Source organism: Onychostruthus taczanowskii, unplaced genomic scaffold (genome assembly GCF_017590055.1).
Source record: "Onychostruthus taczanowskii isolate IOZ18803 unplaced genomic scaffold, ASM1759005v1 scaffold27, whole genome shotgun sequence".
Lineage (NCBI taxonomy): Eukaryota > Metazoa > Chordata > Aves > Passeriformes > Passeridae > Onychostruthus > Onychostruthus taczanowskii.
The window spans coordinates 1,243,847-1,258,854 of record NW_024500017.1 but is presented as its reverse complement, the minus strand read 5'-3'; the positions used below and the strand labels follow the sequence as shown (position 1 = coordinate 1,258,854).

The following is a 15,008-nucleotide window of genomic DNA, read 5'->3' as shown; positions in this document are numbered from 1 at the left end:
AAATTTTAAACAAATAAGAATTTTTATTCTTTACTTTCAATTTAATTTTTGATGTTACTGAACTAATGTACCAAAGTTACCAGTGAAGCTTTCACAACTTTATTAAAAAAATGCTCCTTAAAACTGTGAATGAGGGGGGATCACAGTATAAATTTGACATGCTAATCTAAAATTTATCTTCAGTTTGTAGAGCTTATTAATTTTGGTATTGTTACTTTTTAAAACAGCACTGTTGACTACAACAGTAGTCAACTCTGCCATAACTGTAGATTTTATACTTAAATCCTCTTGTAAATATAACATCGGAAAGCAGAAATATGCAGACTCATTGCAGTTGAGAGGAAATGTTTTTGCTTATGTCTCAGCATATTCCCAGTATCTTTTTGCAAAAGTTGCTAATGTAAGATAAGGCAGAGCATTACATTAAAGAAGTGAGAGATTTAAAATGGAATAAACTACTGGAAAAAATAAAAGAAAGAGAGTCACAAAAGTATAATCAAAAGTCTCAGCTTATATATACATACAGATCTATTATAATAGGAGTTATTAACTAAATTTTCTTAATATAAACTATATGTAGAGGGAAGAAGATATAATGAAGCCATGTTTGATTTTCCTTGAAATAAGGTAGATACTCCAGAAACCACATCAACACTGTGGCCCTGTCTATGTAGTGTCATTTGTCTTTTAGTAAATATTTGATTAACTGATAAAGAATAAATATTTTTCAGGATTTCCAGATGCTATCCTGAAATAGCAAACTTATTACAGCAAAACTTATTACAGCAGAATGTTGGACTGATTATTCAGGGTGCTGAGACACAAATAAGAAATCTGGACATCTGTAAACTTCCTTGCACCTGACTGAATACATATATATTTTTAAAATTCTTTTTAATTTTCCTTATAGTTTACATTAGGCCAATACATCAATTCAGGTAACATCTGATGACCAAGTCAATGTTAATTGCAAAAGTGCTTCAATTGTTACAAATGTATCTAATGAAAGGTTTTTGGTTGTTTTTTTGTTTGTTTTTTTTTTTGTTTTGTTTTTTTTTTTTTTTTCCTGAATGAAAACACATGTTTCTAAACTTGTTGAGAAAAAATTTAAAAATGGGTTTTTCTCCTAATTTTTCCCATCCACCTTTATTTTGCAGGGGAAAAAGGAGGAAAACCCTGAAATGTTCATCAGTTTGGTAGTGTGTGTCCTACAAAAATAGAAAATTAACCTGAAAATAGGGGGTATTTTTCTGTCAATTGACTCTGGCAATTTTTTGCTCTTTACACATTAATGTAGAACTCTGTATCATGTGATTGAGCATGTCAGATATAGACCAGAGGATAGATTTCTGCGTATTCCCTACCATTTCACACTGTGTTAACAGCCTACTTGTATAACATATATTTCTTTGACGCTGTTTAGCTCTTCTAACACACCAATCTGTCACTCTTAAAGAAGTTTTGCAAAGATCTCTGTAAGATATATGATCTTTCAGTGAGTTAGCACCACAACGAACACTTCATAAGCTCTGTCAAACAGTGATTTGTGCGGTACTGCAGCAGGCTTTTCCTAGAACATTTTTCTTTTACTCAATAAAATCAGAGAGTATTGAAAGTATTTAAAAGTAGCAGCTGACAGGGCATTGTTCAAGCCATTTTTCAATACAGAAATATCAGTAAGTTCAGAGACATGACTGTCACAGCTGTTTCAGTATTAACCTGTCATGTAGAGATAGCCAGAGAAATGGTGGCGTACACAGATGTTCAGTGAGAAGTTAATGCAAATCTTGAGTTATTTTAATGATAATCCTTTCTTTCCTCTCAAGTTATGTCCACTTCTACTCAATCCAATAAGAAATTAGTTAAGAGAGAATGACCCACAGAAGGTAACATGAAGGGATAGGAATAAAAGCAGTTCCAATTCTGGTTGCCAATATGAAGGCTCCCTATGTTAATTCTAGCTTATATTATTTACAAAAGGAAACTTTGAAGAAAGAAAGTTTACATGTTTACATCACATTAATTACTTGGCTGTTGCTCTCCATGATTACATCTATAAAATAAGATTAAATGCCTTTTATTACTTGTGCCTCAAACCAGTTATTTCAAAGAAGGAAAAGCAAAGCAAGTTGTTTGATCTGTGATCCTACAAGACTCAGACTAGAAAATGCAGATAGCACTTTTGATATTAAAATGCCTGGGGGAAAAAAATGATATCCATAATAATCCATAGCCCAGAATCAATAGTGTCCTGAATCCTTCATAGTGATATTTTATTTACTTTTTTACTATTAAAAAGAGAAAAAAGTCTGGATTAACCACTTTTCCTTGAGATCCACAAAGTATAGCTTATATAAATCAGTGCCCACAATGCCAGGTGATACTTGCTTATGGAAAAATGTTGGTACATCAATCAGCTTGAAAGTTCTTTCTTTCTTCAGACATTTGAAATCATTCCTGCATAACAAAATCATGTTTCATCAAACAATACACCACTTTCACTCTCCCATGCTCCAGAATCCTGAAAATGTTTTTCCAAATGTTCCAGGGAACCTGGGAACTTGCCTCCAGCATAAGGCAAAGCACACAAATTTTGAGACTCGAGAGATGTTCTCTAAGAACTGTTCTCTAAGCCCATGCAACGAAGGTGATAATGGGATGCTGAACACCAACATGAGGAATAAATTCTTTACTGTGAGGGTGGTGAGACACTGGAGCAGGTTACCAAGAGAAGTTATGGATGACCCAGCCTTGGCAGAGCTCACGGCCAGGTTGGATGGGCTTTTGAGCAACCTGGTCTACCAGAAGGTGTCCCTCCCCTTGTTAGCGGTGTTGGAAGTTGATGATCTTTAAGGTCCAGACTAATCAGTTTCTGATTCTGTGATACTAATGTTAACTCTTGCAACAGGAAAATTATAGCATAATGCTGAAAAAAAAATAACAATTAGACTTGATTGCTTCTCAAGTGAAGGACATCTGGATATTATTAATATAAGTGAAAAGGAAATTTGGAATAGGTAGGAAAAGCAGATTTAAATTTTTCATGTTTGCAGTATAATGTGCCTTTTCTGCCATGGGGAAAGATGACTTTTGGAAGGTACAGTATTGTGGGTGCACATCTCAGCACTGATTCATAAAACAAAATTTGTATGGAATATAAGTTATTCAAAGGTTTCATGGTTGGTCCTGATGAGTGGTCTGTGGCAGATGTTTATTCACATTGCTATCCATTAATTTGATCGCACCATTTGTATTGGTTAAATAATCATCATGTAAGTAATTTAGACAAGATCAGTAATGTTCTATTATTTCAATTTATGAAAAGGAGTCAATAAGGTGTAATGCATTTTAGTCCTGTAAAATTATCAGGGCAAGTACCATTAAAAGCATAATAATGCAAATATCCTTGATCTAGTATTTTTAAATGTTCTCTCATCTGGACATGTTTAATGAAAAATTCATATTACACCTGAGATGAGCATTAACCAGAAAGACCTTGTCTAGTAAACAGGACTTCATTAGGCAGCCTTCTGCTTTAGAATTTGAATGTATGATTGTGTTAGAAAAATTACTCTGACAATAGCACTTTATTATGCAAGATTTTGGATGTATTTCTGAGTTGTATCATAAGCATTTAAAAAAATGATCAAAATAAAGGAGCTTTACTATTATTAGTTGTACACCTTTAACCATGAATTTTCTCTTGATGAATGTATCAACACTGTTTTCAGCTATATTCTGAATGCACGATCTTTGATGCAGTCTGCTGTAAGTAAATGAGATTAAACCTCCATCCTAATCTAGAGTGGAGATTTTATATCAGTATTTTGATAAAAAAATAATTTGATAAACAGTAAGACGCTGTATTTTAGAATGAAAAAAATTAGCTCACAATTTCTCTACCACAAATTTACATTCTTCCGAGTACAAATAAATAATAATAACAGATATATAATGCAATAAAACATGTTCAACTGAATAAAATGTATAACAGCCATATAAATCCTGAAAGATATACTGGTGCACCATGAAGCATTCACAAAAATACTTTAAATGGAAGCTTGGAGTAAAGGTTTTAAATTTCAATTGATGTTCTGAGACCTTGAGACATAAAAGGATAAATAGTTTATGTCTTCTAAAAAAAAGACTTGTTGTAAAAAAAAGAACATTCAGAAAATTTATTTAGTATTGGCTTAACAAAGGCATTGCCCAACTACTATGTACTGAGCAAAATTCTGAACCCACCAGCTGAGATGCATTATGGAATTTAAAAAAGACCACTGAAGAGTTGGGTAATGTCCTTCTGACATAGCAGAAAGTTGATTATGACCCTTTGCCATCAAATACAATAAGGGCATTAATTCTATCAAGAAATTGTGTATTGTAAAAACAACTCTGATACAGATTTTGGAGAGAACAATGATTTAATCTTCTAAAGGAAAACTCTAAACCATAGGACTTTCTAAATGAAAATAAAATTACAGAACTAAGGCCATCTTTCTTTTCTCAAATTTTATTCTTCTTCTAAACCAGAAGCATTTAGAACATAAACACAGGAATGTAGGTCTAAATTTGTTAACATGTTTCCTGTAACCAATGTTGTCACAGGTTTTTCATACCAAAAGTAATGGCGGAAGCCAGACTGAAATTTCACTTTAAGAGACAATATGGCCTTTGAGTAAAAGAAGCAGGTAGTCAATGAATTGATCCAATTGCCCCAAACACTGGAACTTCTAATAGGGCACTACAGTGTCTCCTAATAGTAATTCTACACAAAAACAACTGATACCTACAAAGCATATGGAATTGGTATGAGAAATTGAAATATTCTTACCTCTGATATATATACAAAAGGAAATGCTTGTTACTCTGCCAGATCATACAATAGCTCTGAATGTTTCAGATGCCATCTAGTGCCCAGTTCTCATGTGTCAAAGTTCCTTTCAGGAGAAAACTGGTTTTCTTTGTGCCCTTTTATGTCACTGTCCAACAACATGTCTATGACATCCCATATCCACACCTTATGCTTTAACTTCCACTTTTAAACTGAGTGATTCACAGTAGTAGAAATAACTTTCTCTTTTTTTTCTTTTCATTTCTTTCTTTTTTTAAAACAAGCTGAAAAGTTCAACATACCATGAGTTCTGCCTTCATGTTAGGACACAATTTGTGAAGAAAGACTGTATCACAGAAGCATTGGCTAATAAGTCAGACATGAAGCATGATTGATTAGCCATGTGGTTGTACCCTCAGACTACACACTGGTCAGTTCAGATGAGCATGGCAAACAGAAATGTTGAAGAGAAGTTACATTCTTTTTAAGGTTAGCCAGTCTCTAATTTACAATAATTTAAAATATAAATCTTTCAGATTATCCTTTGTAACCGCTGAAGAGTCAATGCATTAAATATAAATGTCAATCAGTGCTCACTGAAACTTCCATTTCTTCTTTTTTTTTTTTTTTTCTTTAGCGGTCCCAGTACTTTTACATTAAATGTGCTATTTTATCCTGTTCTCTAATTTCAGAAATTCTATAATGTTGAATATAAAAACTATGCATCTTCCTAGTATTTTTGTTACACCTGGGACTAAAAAAAGGAACCCTAATTTCAGTAGGAAACTAGATATGCTAGTACATCAAATATATAAAATTCATAACCTTTGACATATGTATCTACTATTGTTTGTAAAATTTATGTAGAAATGCTGCCTATATAATACCACACAACTTGTATGTGCTATGATGTCCTCCTTCAGTGACTAAACTGTTTTTTTCTAAATTTGTTAGCTTTTTACATATTTGATTACTCTAAATTCTCCAGGTAAGTACAGCTAGTGGGTAACAATGCAACATTTATATTACCTAACACAAGGTAATATCAGATGAGGTGTTGAAGCTAAGGTGGAATGGAAAGAGGTAATACAATGAGATAGTTGTTGCCATAATATTTCAGAAATTAAAAATTAAATTATTTTATATAACTGTAAAAGAACTAGTAAGAAATATATATTGCAGAAGGATTATCAATAAAGTATAAATTTTAGGAGTATTTTAATTTAGGTTGTCCTGGGCTCTGAAATAATCTTTTCTGGTAATTTCAACAGCCTCTTCCCAACTGCCTCCAGAATACAGCCATATTACAAAAAGTACTCAGAAAACACTGCAGTCTAAATAGAACAATCCCATTTTGACACCTACATAGGCATATCTACACAGCCTTTGCATGGTAGGCAGTGTTCATCTGTCTGGACTTCATCCACCTGAGAAGCAGAGCAGCCATCACATGTGGCAGACACAGTACTTCAGGACTCAGGTTATACTGATTTGGTTGAATAGTTTTATACCAGAGTGGATGCAGCAATCTCTGTGCTACTTGCACTGATAGTCTACATCCAGGCCAAAACTTCATGTTGTTTCCAATGGTCTTCCTCAGTCCATGCACTATGTGCATCTACCTTCCAGCCATACCCAGGATTAAATTGGTGCCCTCAGCAGCTGTGCAGGAATTTGCTGCAGCTAGAGCTCCATTCAAGTGGACTTTGGTAGAGGCAAGTAAGCGTGGCTGGTGCTGTGTACTGCAGAGCTTTGCTATCTGGTATTTTCCTGCTTGTCATTCCCTTCAGGCAGCATTTCAGAACATGTCTGATGGGGAAGCATCAGATGTAACTATCTACTGAAGCATGCAGTCATCTTTCTGTTTGTTTCACTTGGTCCCAGGTTATGCTGCCCTGTGGTTAAATTAGTGACTGCCATTTTTTTTTCCCCACAGTCCTTCAGCTCTAGTGCTGTTCTGCATCTGCAGCTGATTTAAGCAGATACCTGAACACTGCATTGCATGTAAAGGGAATATATTGCAAACCCTGAACATTTTTTATGCTCACCATATTAATGTGACTACAATATTGTAATTATCCCTTGTTTCCATCACAAATCCTGGAGGTTTTTTTCTGTACTTCTTCTTGCTGTTCCCTTGCTTGTGGAAGAATTATGTTAATGCAATTCTAACTTAATGCTGAAACAATTTTGTCCCTACTAAAATAGCATATGACTTTATGCTATAAATAGAAACATTCTTGTCTTACTGACAAGGAAGACAAATCCAGTGATTGTTTCAATGTACTTATAAACAAAATCAAATTCAGTATAAAAATCTACATTGAAATTTCCCTCATAACATGGTCCTCTGTCATTTTTTTGACATGAAAATAATCTCAAAGGGAAGACAAAGGCAAAACTATGTAATTCATTATAAAAATAGGTAGGAAACTGCAATGTAGTTAGCTGTATTATCTTTAGTGAATGGTAGAGACCCTCAGTGAGTTTACTACTGCAGATATATTAATCAAGAAAGAGCAATTAGAACAGGAAAATAAAAAAAAAAAAAGTTATTTTCCTTTGGGGAAGAAAAAACCCCAAAACCTCACAGTTTCTCTTGCTTGGCTATTTATAGTTAGACACCAAAATATGACAGTCTGTTTTGACTGATCCACAAAAAATGCAGAAATTAAAATAAGAATTTCGGAGAAGTTTAGATTGTTAGACAAACAGTTCCTGTCACTGTTGTAAGCAAAAGTGAATTTCAGAATAGTGACTCTTCATTCTGCACTTGCATCTTAAGGTGACAGATTTGTTGGAATGAAGGGATAATGATTTTTATTGTTGAACTTCTACAAAGGAAAAATCTGGATTGTGGGGGAGGGAATTTTTAAAATTCAATAACTGTTTAAATGTATCTGTTCTGATTTTGATAGATTTTTCACAGCATTCATTTACAATGTGTCTTTACACTCTGAATGTTACATTTTTGTGCAGTTAGATTGACATTACAATATTAAGCTTTTCATTTTTTTCCTTCACTGCTCTTATATTCACTACTCCAAATTTTTCTTGTAGTTTCTCTCACTCTGTAATCTCAAGTGAAACATGCATGTATATGTACATTCAATATGTGTGTAGAAAGACAACAGTATTCCTATACTCATCAGTTAATTCTTCTAGTTCCTACTATATTTGAGTCTAGACCATGCTTACTCATATATTCAGAGCAACGTGAATGAGGACAGAATAGAAAGTAAGCAAAATAGGCAAGATATTATAAGTTAAAAGCTATGTATCTAATTTACTTTTTTTAATTCACAAAACCTTTGGAAAACAATGGTCAACTAAAATACACTATTATAAGACCCAATATAGATGAAATTTTGGACAAGATAATTTCAGGCTACTTCTTATTTTTATGAAGACAGCACCTGTCATAGCATTTGGGATCTTTGGAATGCATAGCTCTCCCTATATCCACACATGTACTACATACAGCACTTCTGAAATCAGCTTTGAATCTTCAATACCAAATTCTTCTTGCTTGTCAGTAAGCCAAAGTACGTATTTCCAAGGGATATCCATGTACAAATCTATTCTAGTGTTTCCAATACACCCCCACATCCTGTCCCAAATGACAGCTGGAGTGGTCCCTAGAATAACAGGTTCATGCTGATGTTTGCATGGCAGAGGAATTACTGTTTGGGATAGTAGACACAAGTGAACAATTTAGGACTGGTATCACTCCCATAGGGGATATCTCAAACTGGGAGTGTAGGGATACCAGGAGCATTTAATTTCAAAAGTACTGCATGAAACAAGTATTAGACTATACTGGGATATTACATACATCTTTAAATAAGTGAGTACTCATGAAGAAGTACGTGTTGACGGTATCTCTCATTTTATTTTGGGAAAAATGGGATCATAATGATTTAAAACAACTGCAACAAAAACAATGAAAATAAATGGATCAACCCTTTAAAAAAAGAAAAATTTATATTCCAACTGTTATAATAAAATAGTGTGTGAAGGACATTAGTATTCATAATTAAGCTTAATAGAATGCAGTGCTGTGACAAATGCCTTTATTACTAGAATATGTGAAAATACTTGTTTTGTATATTTAGACATTGATTATAAATTTCATGTTAAACATTTTTGGGAGGATAATGCTGCCTTTGATTTCATAAATGTCATAACAGAAAATACCACAAACATTCCTGACTGAAAATCTGAATAAAAAGCAAATTAATTTGAAATTTCCATATCTGGTTCTGATTTGTTTCCCTCTGACTGAAGGCTGGCAAAGAGAGTCTAAATTTCTGCTAGCCTTGCTTTTTGAAAAAAAATAATTCAGAAATAAATTATATTTAATGTTATTTAATTTGAATATCTTATTAATTGGTATCTATAAGGGGCTGAATTTCTGCTAATTAAAGTCTTTAAGGGAGGGGGTCCACTTCTGCTAAGCAGAACTCTCCCAGACACATTTTACCCACAGCTTTTTAACAGAATTTACAGTGGCATTAATAAGAATTAATTCAACAGAAACTTATGGAAGAGTGTTGAAGGATATTTTAAGCTTCATGTTTTAATATTATGTAAAAAAAAAAAGGGGACAAATATGTTCATACGTACCTTGTTTACAAAATTAAATCTAGGACAAAGAAAATTCCTACTTTGAGAGAGATTGAAACAACTGGGGCAGCATGCTTTGAAAAGGAGAAGAAAAATAATATACAAAAATGAAAAAAAGTAGGAAGGTGTAAAAAAATCAATTATGCTTATTTTCAGACCACATGAACAAGGAGAAGTTCAACCAAACTGCAAGATGGCAAATTTAAAAGGAAATGCTTTTCCACCCTTCATATCATTAGTGATTATCAAAATGTCACTGAAGTCAAAAATCTGTGCAGAGCTGAATAAAAATTACAATCTAGTTTGGCAATTCCTGTGTTCCTGACAGATGACAATCTTAGGGTAACAATCCATGGCTTTAAATGTCAGGGAGTTGGTAGTGCAGTGTCACATTCAGTTTGAAAATAGATACTACCTAAGAACACAAATGCACTCACTCAGTAAATTACCTCCCTCTTGTCCCCAGAAAAGGTACTTGTAGATGTTCAAAACGAAAATACTCACAGAATAAATTAATGTACTTAAGAGTGTATGATTTTTTTTTTCTACTTTCTTTTCTAGAATCAGGAACAAAATAGCTTGAAGGGTTAGAAGTAGTAACATACTCCCAGGCCACTTTATCATAAAGTTAAAAAGTTAATGAAAAATGCCAATAATTCCTTTTAGATGAGTCATATAGTATTGCAACTGGAAAATTAGTTTTATTTTAGAAGGAGGGTGATTTTTAATTCGTGCTTTAAAATATAATGTAATTTCACAAGAATAAATTGCTTTCTGTGGGTAATTCTTGGTGAGACAGCAGTAAAAGTAAAGGAAGCAATTTTAGGTAGTGACATTGCTATTCTTTATACATTTTCTTTCAAAGGACAGGGAATCTTTCTGTGACCTTTTTACAAAGCCCTAAGTGATACAGGCTTCTGAAAAACTTATTCTGGGAGAAGTTGAAAATGAAAACACTGTGTACAGGTCAAGTTTTCATGTTAATATAATTTGATTCACATGATAACTAAAATCCACAAGATGATATTCTTACCTTCATTTTGACATGCTGTGATGATAAATAACAAACTGAATAGCCTTGATAACTGTTAGAGGATTTAAAAGAAATTCTTTCGGGCAAATATGCAGGAGATGCTGTAGTATTGCATTTTTTGTAGAGCTTGCAAGCAGATTTGAGGGCAGGGGAGTGTTGTTTCAGCACAGCACACTTCAGTAAAAGAGTGATAAGAATACGCATTCTTTAGGTGAGCTTTGAAGTACCTAAGGTGAGATAGGCTACTTCTTACTTCTGTGTTGTGTCATTGTGCAAGGTAATGAAAGTCAAATCCAAACCCACAGTTTATTATGTAAGAGAAAGCAGAAAATAGCAGCAATGGCATTAGCAGCTAATATGCATATTTAACATATTCACATCAGAACACGACTGGTAAATAAAATCTTGCAAATTAACTCATTGTTAGCATATATTTTATATATAGTGTTTATATATGTATGGACATGTACAAAATTTATTTATGATTATAGTGGATTCTGCGCTTTAATAACTGCTACATAGTTTTGTTTCATGGCTGGTTTCACAAATCTAGTAGGATTTTCTAGTTCTTGGTAGTTCTGGGCATTGAAGTTTGAGAATGTAATGAATGTTGGGAGACATACTGATTGTTTTAATGAGCATTTATATATCTTTTTTCTTTAATTGAAACCTATAACACATTAGATATTTAAATATGTTGTGCACATACTCATGAGCAAATCAGAGCTGCTGAAGAATGTTTTAGTCACATGGAGTTCAGGAAAAGAAATTAAAACAATGCATGCATATCCCTCTCTTCTTCCATCATTTTCCTTTTTAAATTAGGGGAATTTGGTATGAATCCAAATACAGGTTTACCTGATTTGCCTCTTCCCCATTAGCATTAGGCTGGTAAGTATACTTGGCACAAGCCTTGAAGAGCTCAGGATGAGATTATGAAACATCTTTTGTTCACACTTGCAAAAAAATCTATGTTTTAATGTCCATTAACAGAAGGACATTGGTAGTAAATGACTGAAAATGTTGTAATCAAGCTATTTATGATGCTGAAACACCAGCCAAAAGGGTATGCAGTCAAAAGAGTATCAGCTACTGAAACTGAACTCTCATTAATGGCCTCAGAGATCAGACTAAGAGTGGTCAGGAGTCATTTTGGATTCTCAGTGGTTTAAAGCTCTGTATTATAGAAGTTACCACACCTGTGGTATTTCACATGATTAAATTAACTAATTCTTTGCTCAGAAATCAGTTACCCACAGTATCTCATCCATTTTCCTCATTATCTAAAATCTGTTAAATCATTAAACAGATTCCTGATCATGCTCAGGCTTATGCTTATTAAAATTTTCTTTTGTCTTGATTAATTTTATTTTTCTTCCAAATTTTGTTCAATTTGAATCTGATGTTCTTTCATGTTTGTATTACAATTTTGTTTATTGTTTTGCATTTTTATAACTTGAAAGTCAGAAATATACCAAGCTGCTTTGTTTCCTGTTTGTATGTAATTATATGTATTCGTATGATATTTATATGTAATTGATATAAAAGAAATAATTCTTTTGCATCAATTTAAAAATTACATTAATATATCAGAGCTTAAGGAAATAGAAAAAAGGAAAGGAGCTGGAGCTTAAGGAAAACCTCATGCTTATGTTCATGTGCCTTTGGATATGTGGGTACTTAAGCAAATGTTAAATACACTAAGTCAGCAATGGATTTTCAGTGTTGAGAGTTGCATAGATAGTGTTTTTCATAGATATATGAAAACACTATCTGTCCAAAGATGCCTTAATTTGTGTTCTATATTCTTAAGCAAAATGAAATATTTATTTATAACAATATTTTAAGTATAAAAATATTTTAAGTCATAAATATGTATCTTTTCCAGAATTACAGAGTAGTTCCTGTGGCAACCCAGGAGTTCCACCCAAGGGTATTTTGTATGGTCAAAGATTTGATGTTGGTGACAAAATCCGATACAGCTGTGTAACTGGATATATTTTGGATGGACACCCACAGCTTACTTGCATAGCCAGCTCTGTCAATACAGCATCATGGGACTTCCCTGTTCCTATCTGTAGAGGTAAGACAAATCCTACAGTAATGCTCTTGAATATATACGTTAGTATTAACAAATTTTAACCTCTCTATTATTAAGTTTTAGACTATTATTAAAGAACACCTCTTTTGAATATTTTGATCTCTTGCTCACATATATGATGTATCTCAGCATACATACCTACTAATTTTTAGGTCAATATTCTACTAAAATTATAGTTATTTATTTTAAAATATGTGTTATGTAATAAGAACTAGAAACCTAGTAATAAGTAGAATATAAATGTCTGTGTACAACGTACTTGTAACTATGGGAATATAGATTTGGTATCTGTTAGTGCTTTCTAAGAACTGACTTTCTGTCTAGTAGTAACTTGGCTATGGATCTAACAAAAACATGAAACTGGCGAAACAATTGAGTTACAGGGTCTTACCTCATTGTCAGTCAGGTTTGATTATCTTAAGATCTCTATATAGGATGTCCCTTTATTCTAACAAATATTGTAGGTCAAATCCTTTTCCCTTACTCTTATTAGAAATCTAGCAGTAGTATGGAAGCCTGTATTACAGGTAAATCTTATTTTCTGAGAGAAATATTGTTAAAGATGAATAATGTTTGCAGAGCAGCAAAAGGAGGTTATGCTGATAAAATGAAGGCACTATCACTGCTATACACAACAAAAGACAATATGTCAGGTAACTTTGGGATCAGTTTCTAGATTCACAGGTTAATTTTACAAAATGCAACCTTTATATTTGTCTAAAATATTGATGAAGTCTTGCAGAAGCTACGAAAACATTCCAGTTGAGTTTACCATTTGAATAAATACAGATTGGTTAAAACATGGTTAACCAGCACTGAAATAAATTAATTATATATGAGAAAAGTGTGTCATTGAAAATACCATACTTTCATTTTCTGCTCCTGGATTACAGCTATTTAATATGTTTATTGATGATCTTGAAAAAATTACAAACTTATACTTAATAATACTATTTTTCAGCAAAAATATTTATAACTTCTGAATCTTCCACTCCTACTTCCCAGAAAATTGCTAGCTAATAATGAAGGAGATATAAAAACAAGGCATATATCCAAATTTTGTTTCTGGAGATGAGAATGCAAAAGATATGATGAGAATATGTTAATTTGCAAAAACTTCCATTTGTAACAAAATCAAAGTCTAATGGACTGCATTGCTCAAATTCTCAATCTGCCAGTTATGACATGAATGGCATAAAAAAATTGTATTCCTGAATGAGTTACACATTCTTCTTTCTGACATTGCATTTTTCAGGAGATCTTTGTATATATTTTGGTTTTGCTCCAAGGGGAGATGAAAATTCACTGTGTAACTTTGAACTCATATGACAAACTCCCAAAGTAGCCTTGTGATTAGACATTACCAGTTTGTAAGAAGAAGACTACTACATGAAAATATGAAAATAATTTTTTAAAACTCATAATTAGTGCACACTGTCATTTCTTAAGGCAAAATAAAGCTAACAAATTGGAAAGGATTCAGAAAAAGAGGAAAAAAGTTCTGTTTGGTTTCAAAACTGTCATTTTGTCTAGAAACTGAAGGACTCAAACTTTTCCATGTACGTGAATGAAGATTAAGACAACAGTTTGATTCACTGCAGAAACTCATGCAGAAGGAAAACTTTTTTTTTTTTTTTTTTGAGAAGACAATTCTTTTATCAATAGCAGAGAGGAATTTAAATGGTAAAAGTTTGATGAACAAAAATTTAAAAAAAAAACAGCAAAAAACCAAGGTACATATTTTAATAGTTGCGGTTACAAATTACTGAAACATAACCTTAGAATGTGGCAGATTCTTGATTTAAGTCTTAACATTATGGCTTAAAGCTTCAATGCACAAATTGCTGTTGACGTATTTTTTTGCCATGTCCAATAAAAGAAAAATAACCAACTATTTCCAAGAGTTCCTCCTGTGACTCAATGTTTTATATCAGAAACATCTAACTTTACAAATAAAATGGACCCTTGTGATTCCATTCAAATGAATCTCTCCTAATTTTGCCTAATACAATTATCCAATGCAGAATTCTGCAAAATGTTGCTAAAGATGATTGCGGACTAATGAGCTTCTTATCTCTTTCTCACTGTTTGCCATGGAGATTCCGATTAAACACTCATCCTTAAAGATTTCCTGTGATAAATGTCTTATTGTTCCCTACCAATGGCCATTACATCTAACACAGAGGATTCTAACACAAGAAAGAAAAATCCTAAGAACAGAACAAAAGTATATTTTGTTCAGTATTAATTTGAGGCTTGTTTGTTTGCTTGTTTTAACATTTCAGAAAAAAAATTGGATTTGAGGTACACTTAGAAGTCAGCAGACATAAGATCACAGATGTCTGTAGACCAGCTGTGTGTAAATATCATTCTCATCTGCCTCTTGTACTTCAGAACAAATAAATTTGAGGCAT

At 32.9% G+C, this 15,008-nt stretch overlaps 1 protein-coding gene across 3 annotated transcripts in view; it reads left to right on the top strand.

Annotated features, from left to right (window-relative positions):
- CSMD3 (CUB and Sushi multiple domains 3) overlaps nucleotides 1-15,008 on the top strand; it is a 577,908-nt gene that overhangs the window by 133,757 nt on the left and 429,143 nt on the right. For all 3 annotated transcript variants that reach the window (XM_041407558.1, XM_041407557.1, XM_041407556.1), the window contains exon 4: nucleotides 12,382-12,576. In XM_041407558.1, coding sequence (XP_041263492.1) covers nucleotides 12,382-12,576 — 195 coding nt within the window. The remainder of the gene's footprint in view (nucleotides 1-12,381; nucleotides 12,577-15,008) is intronic.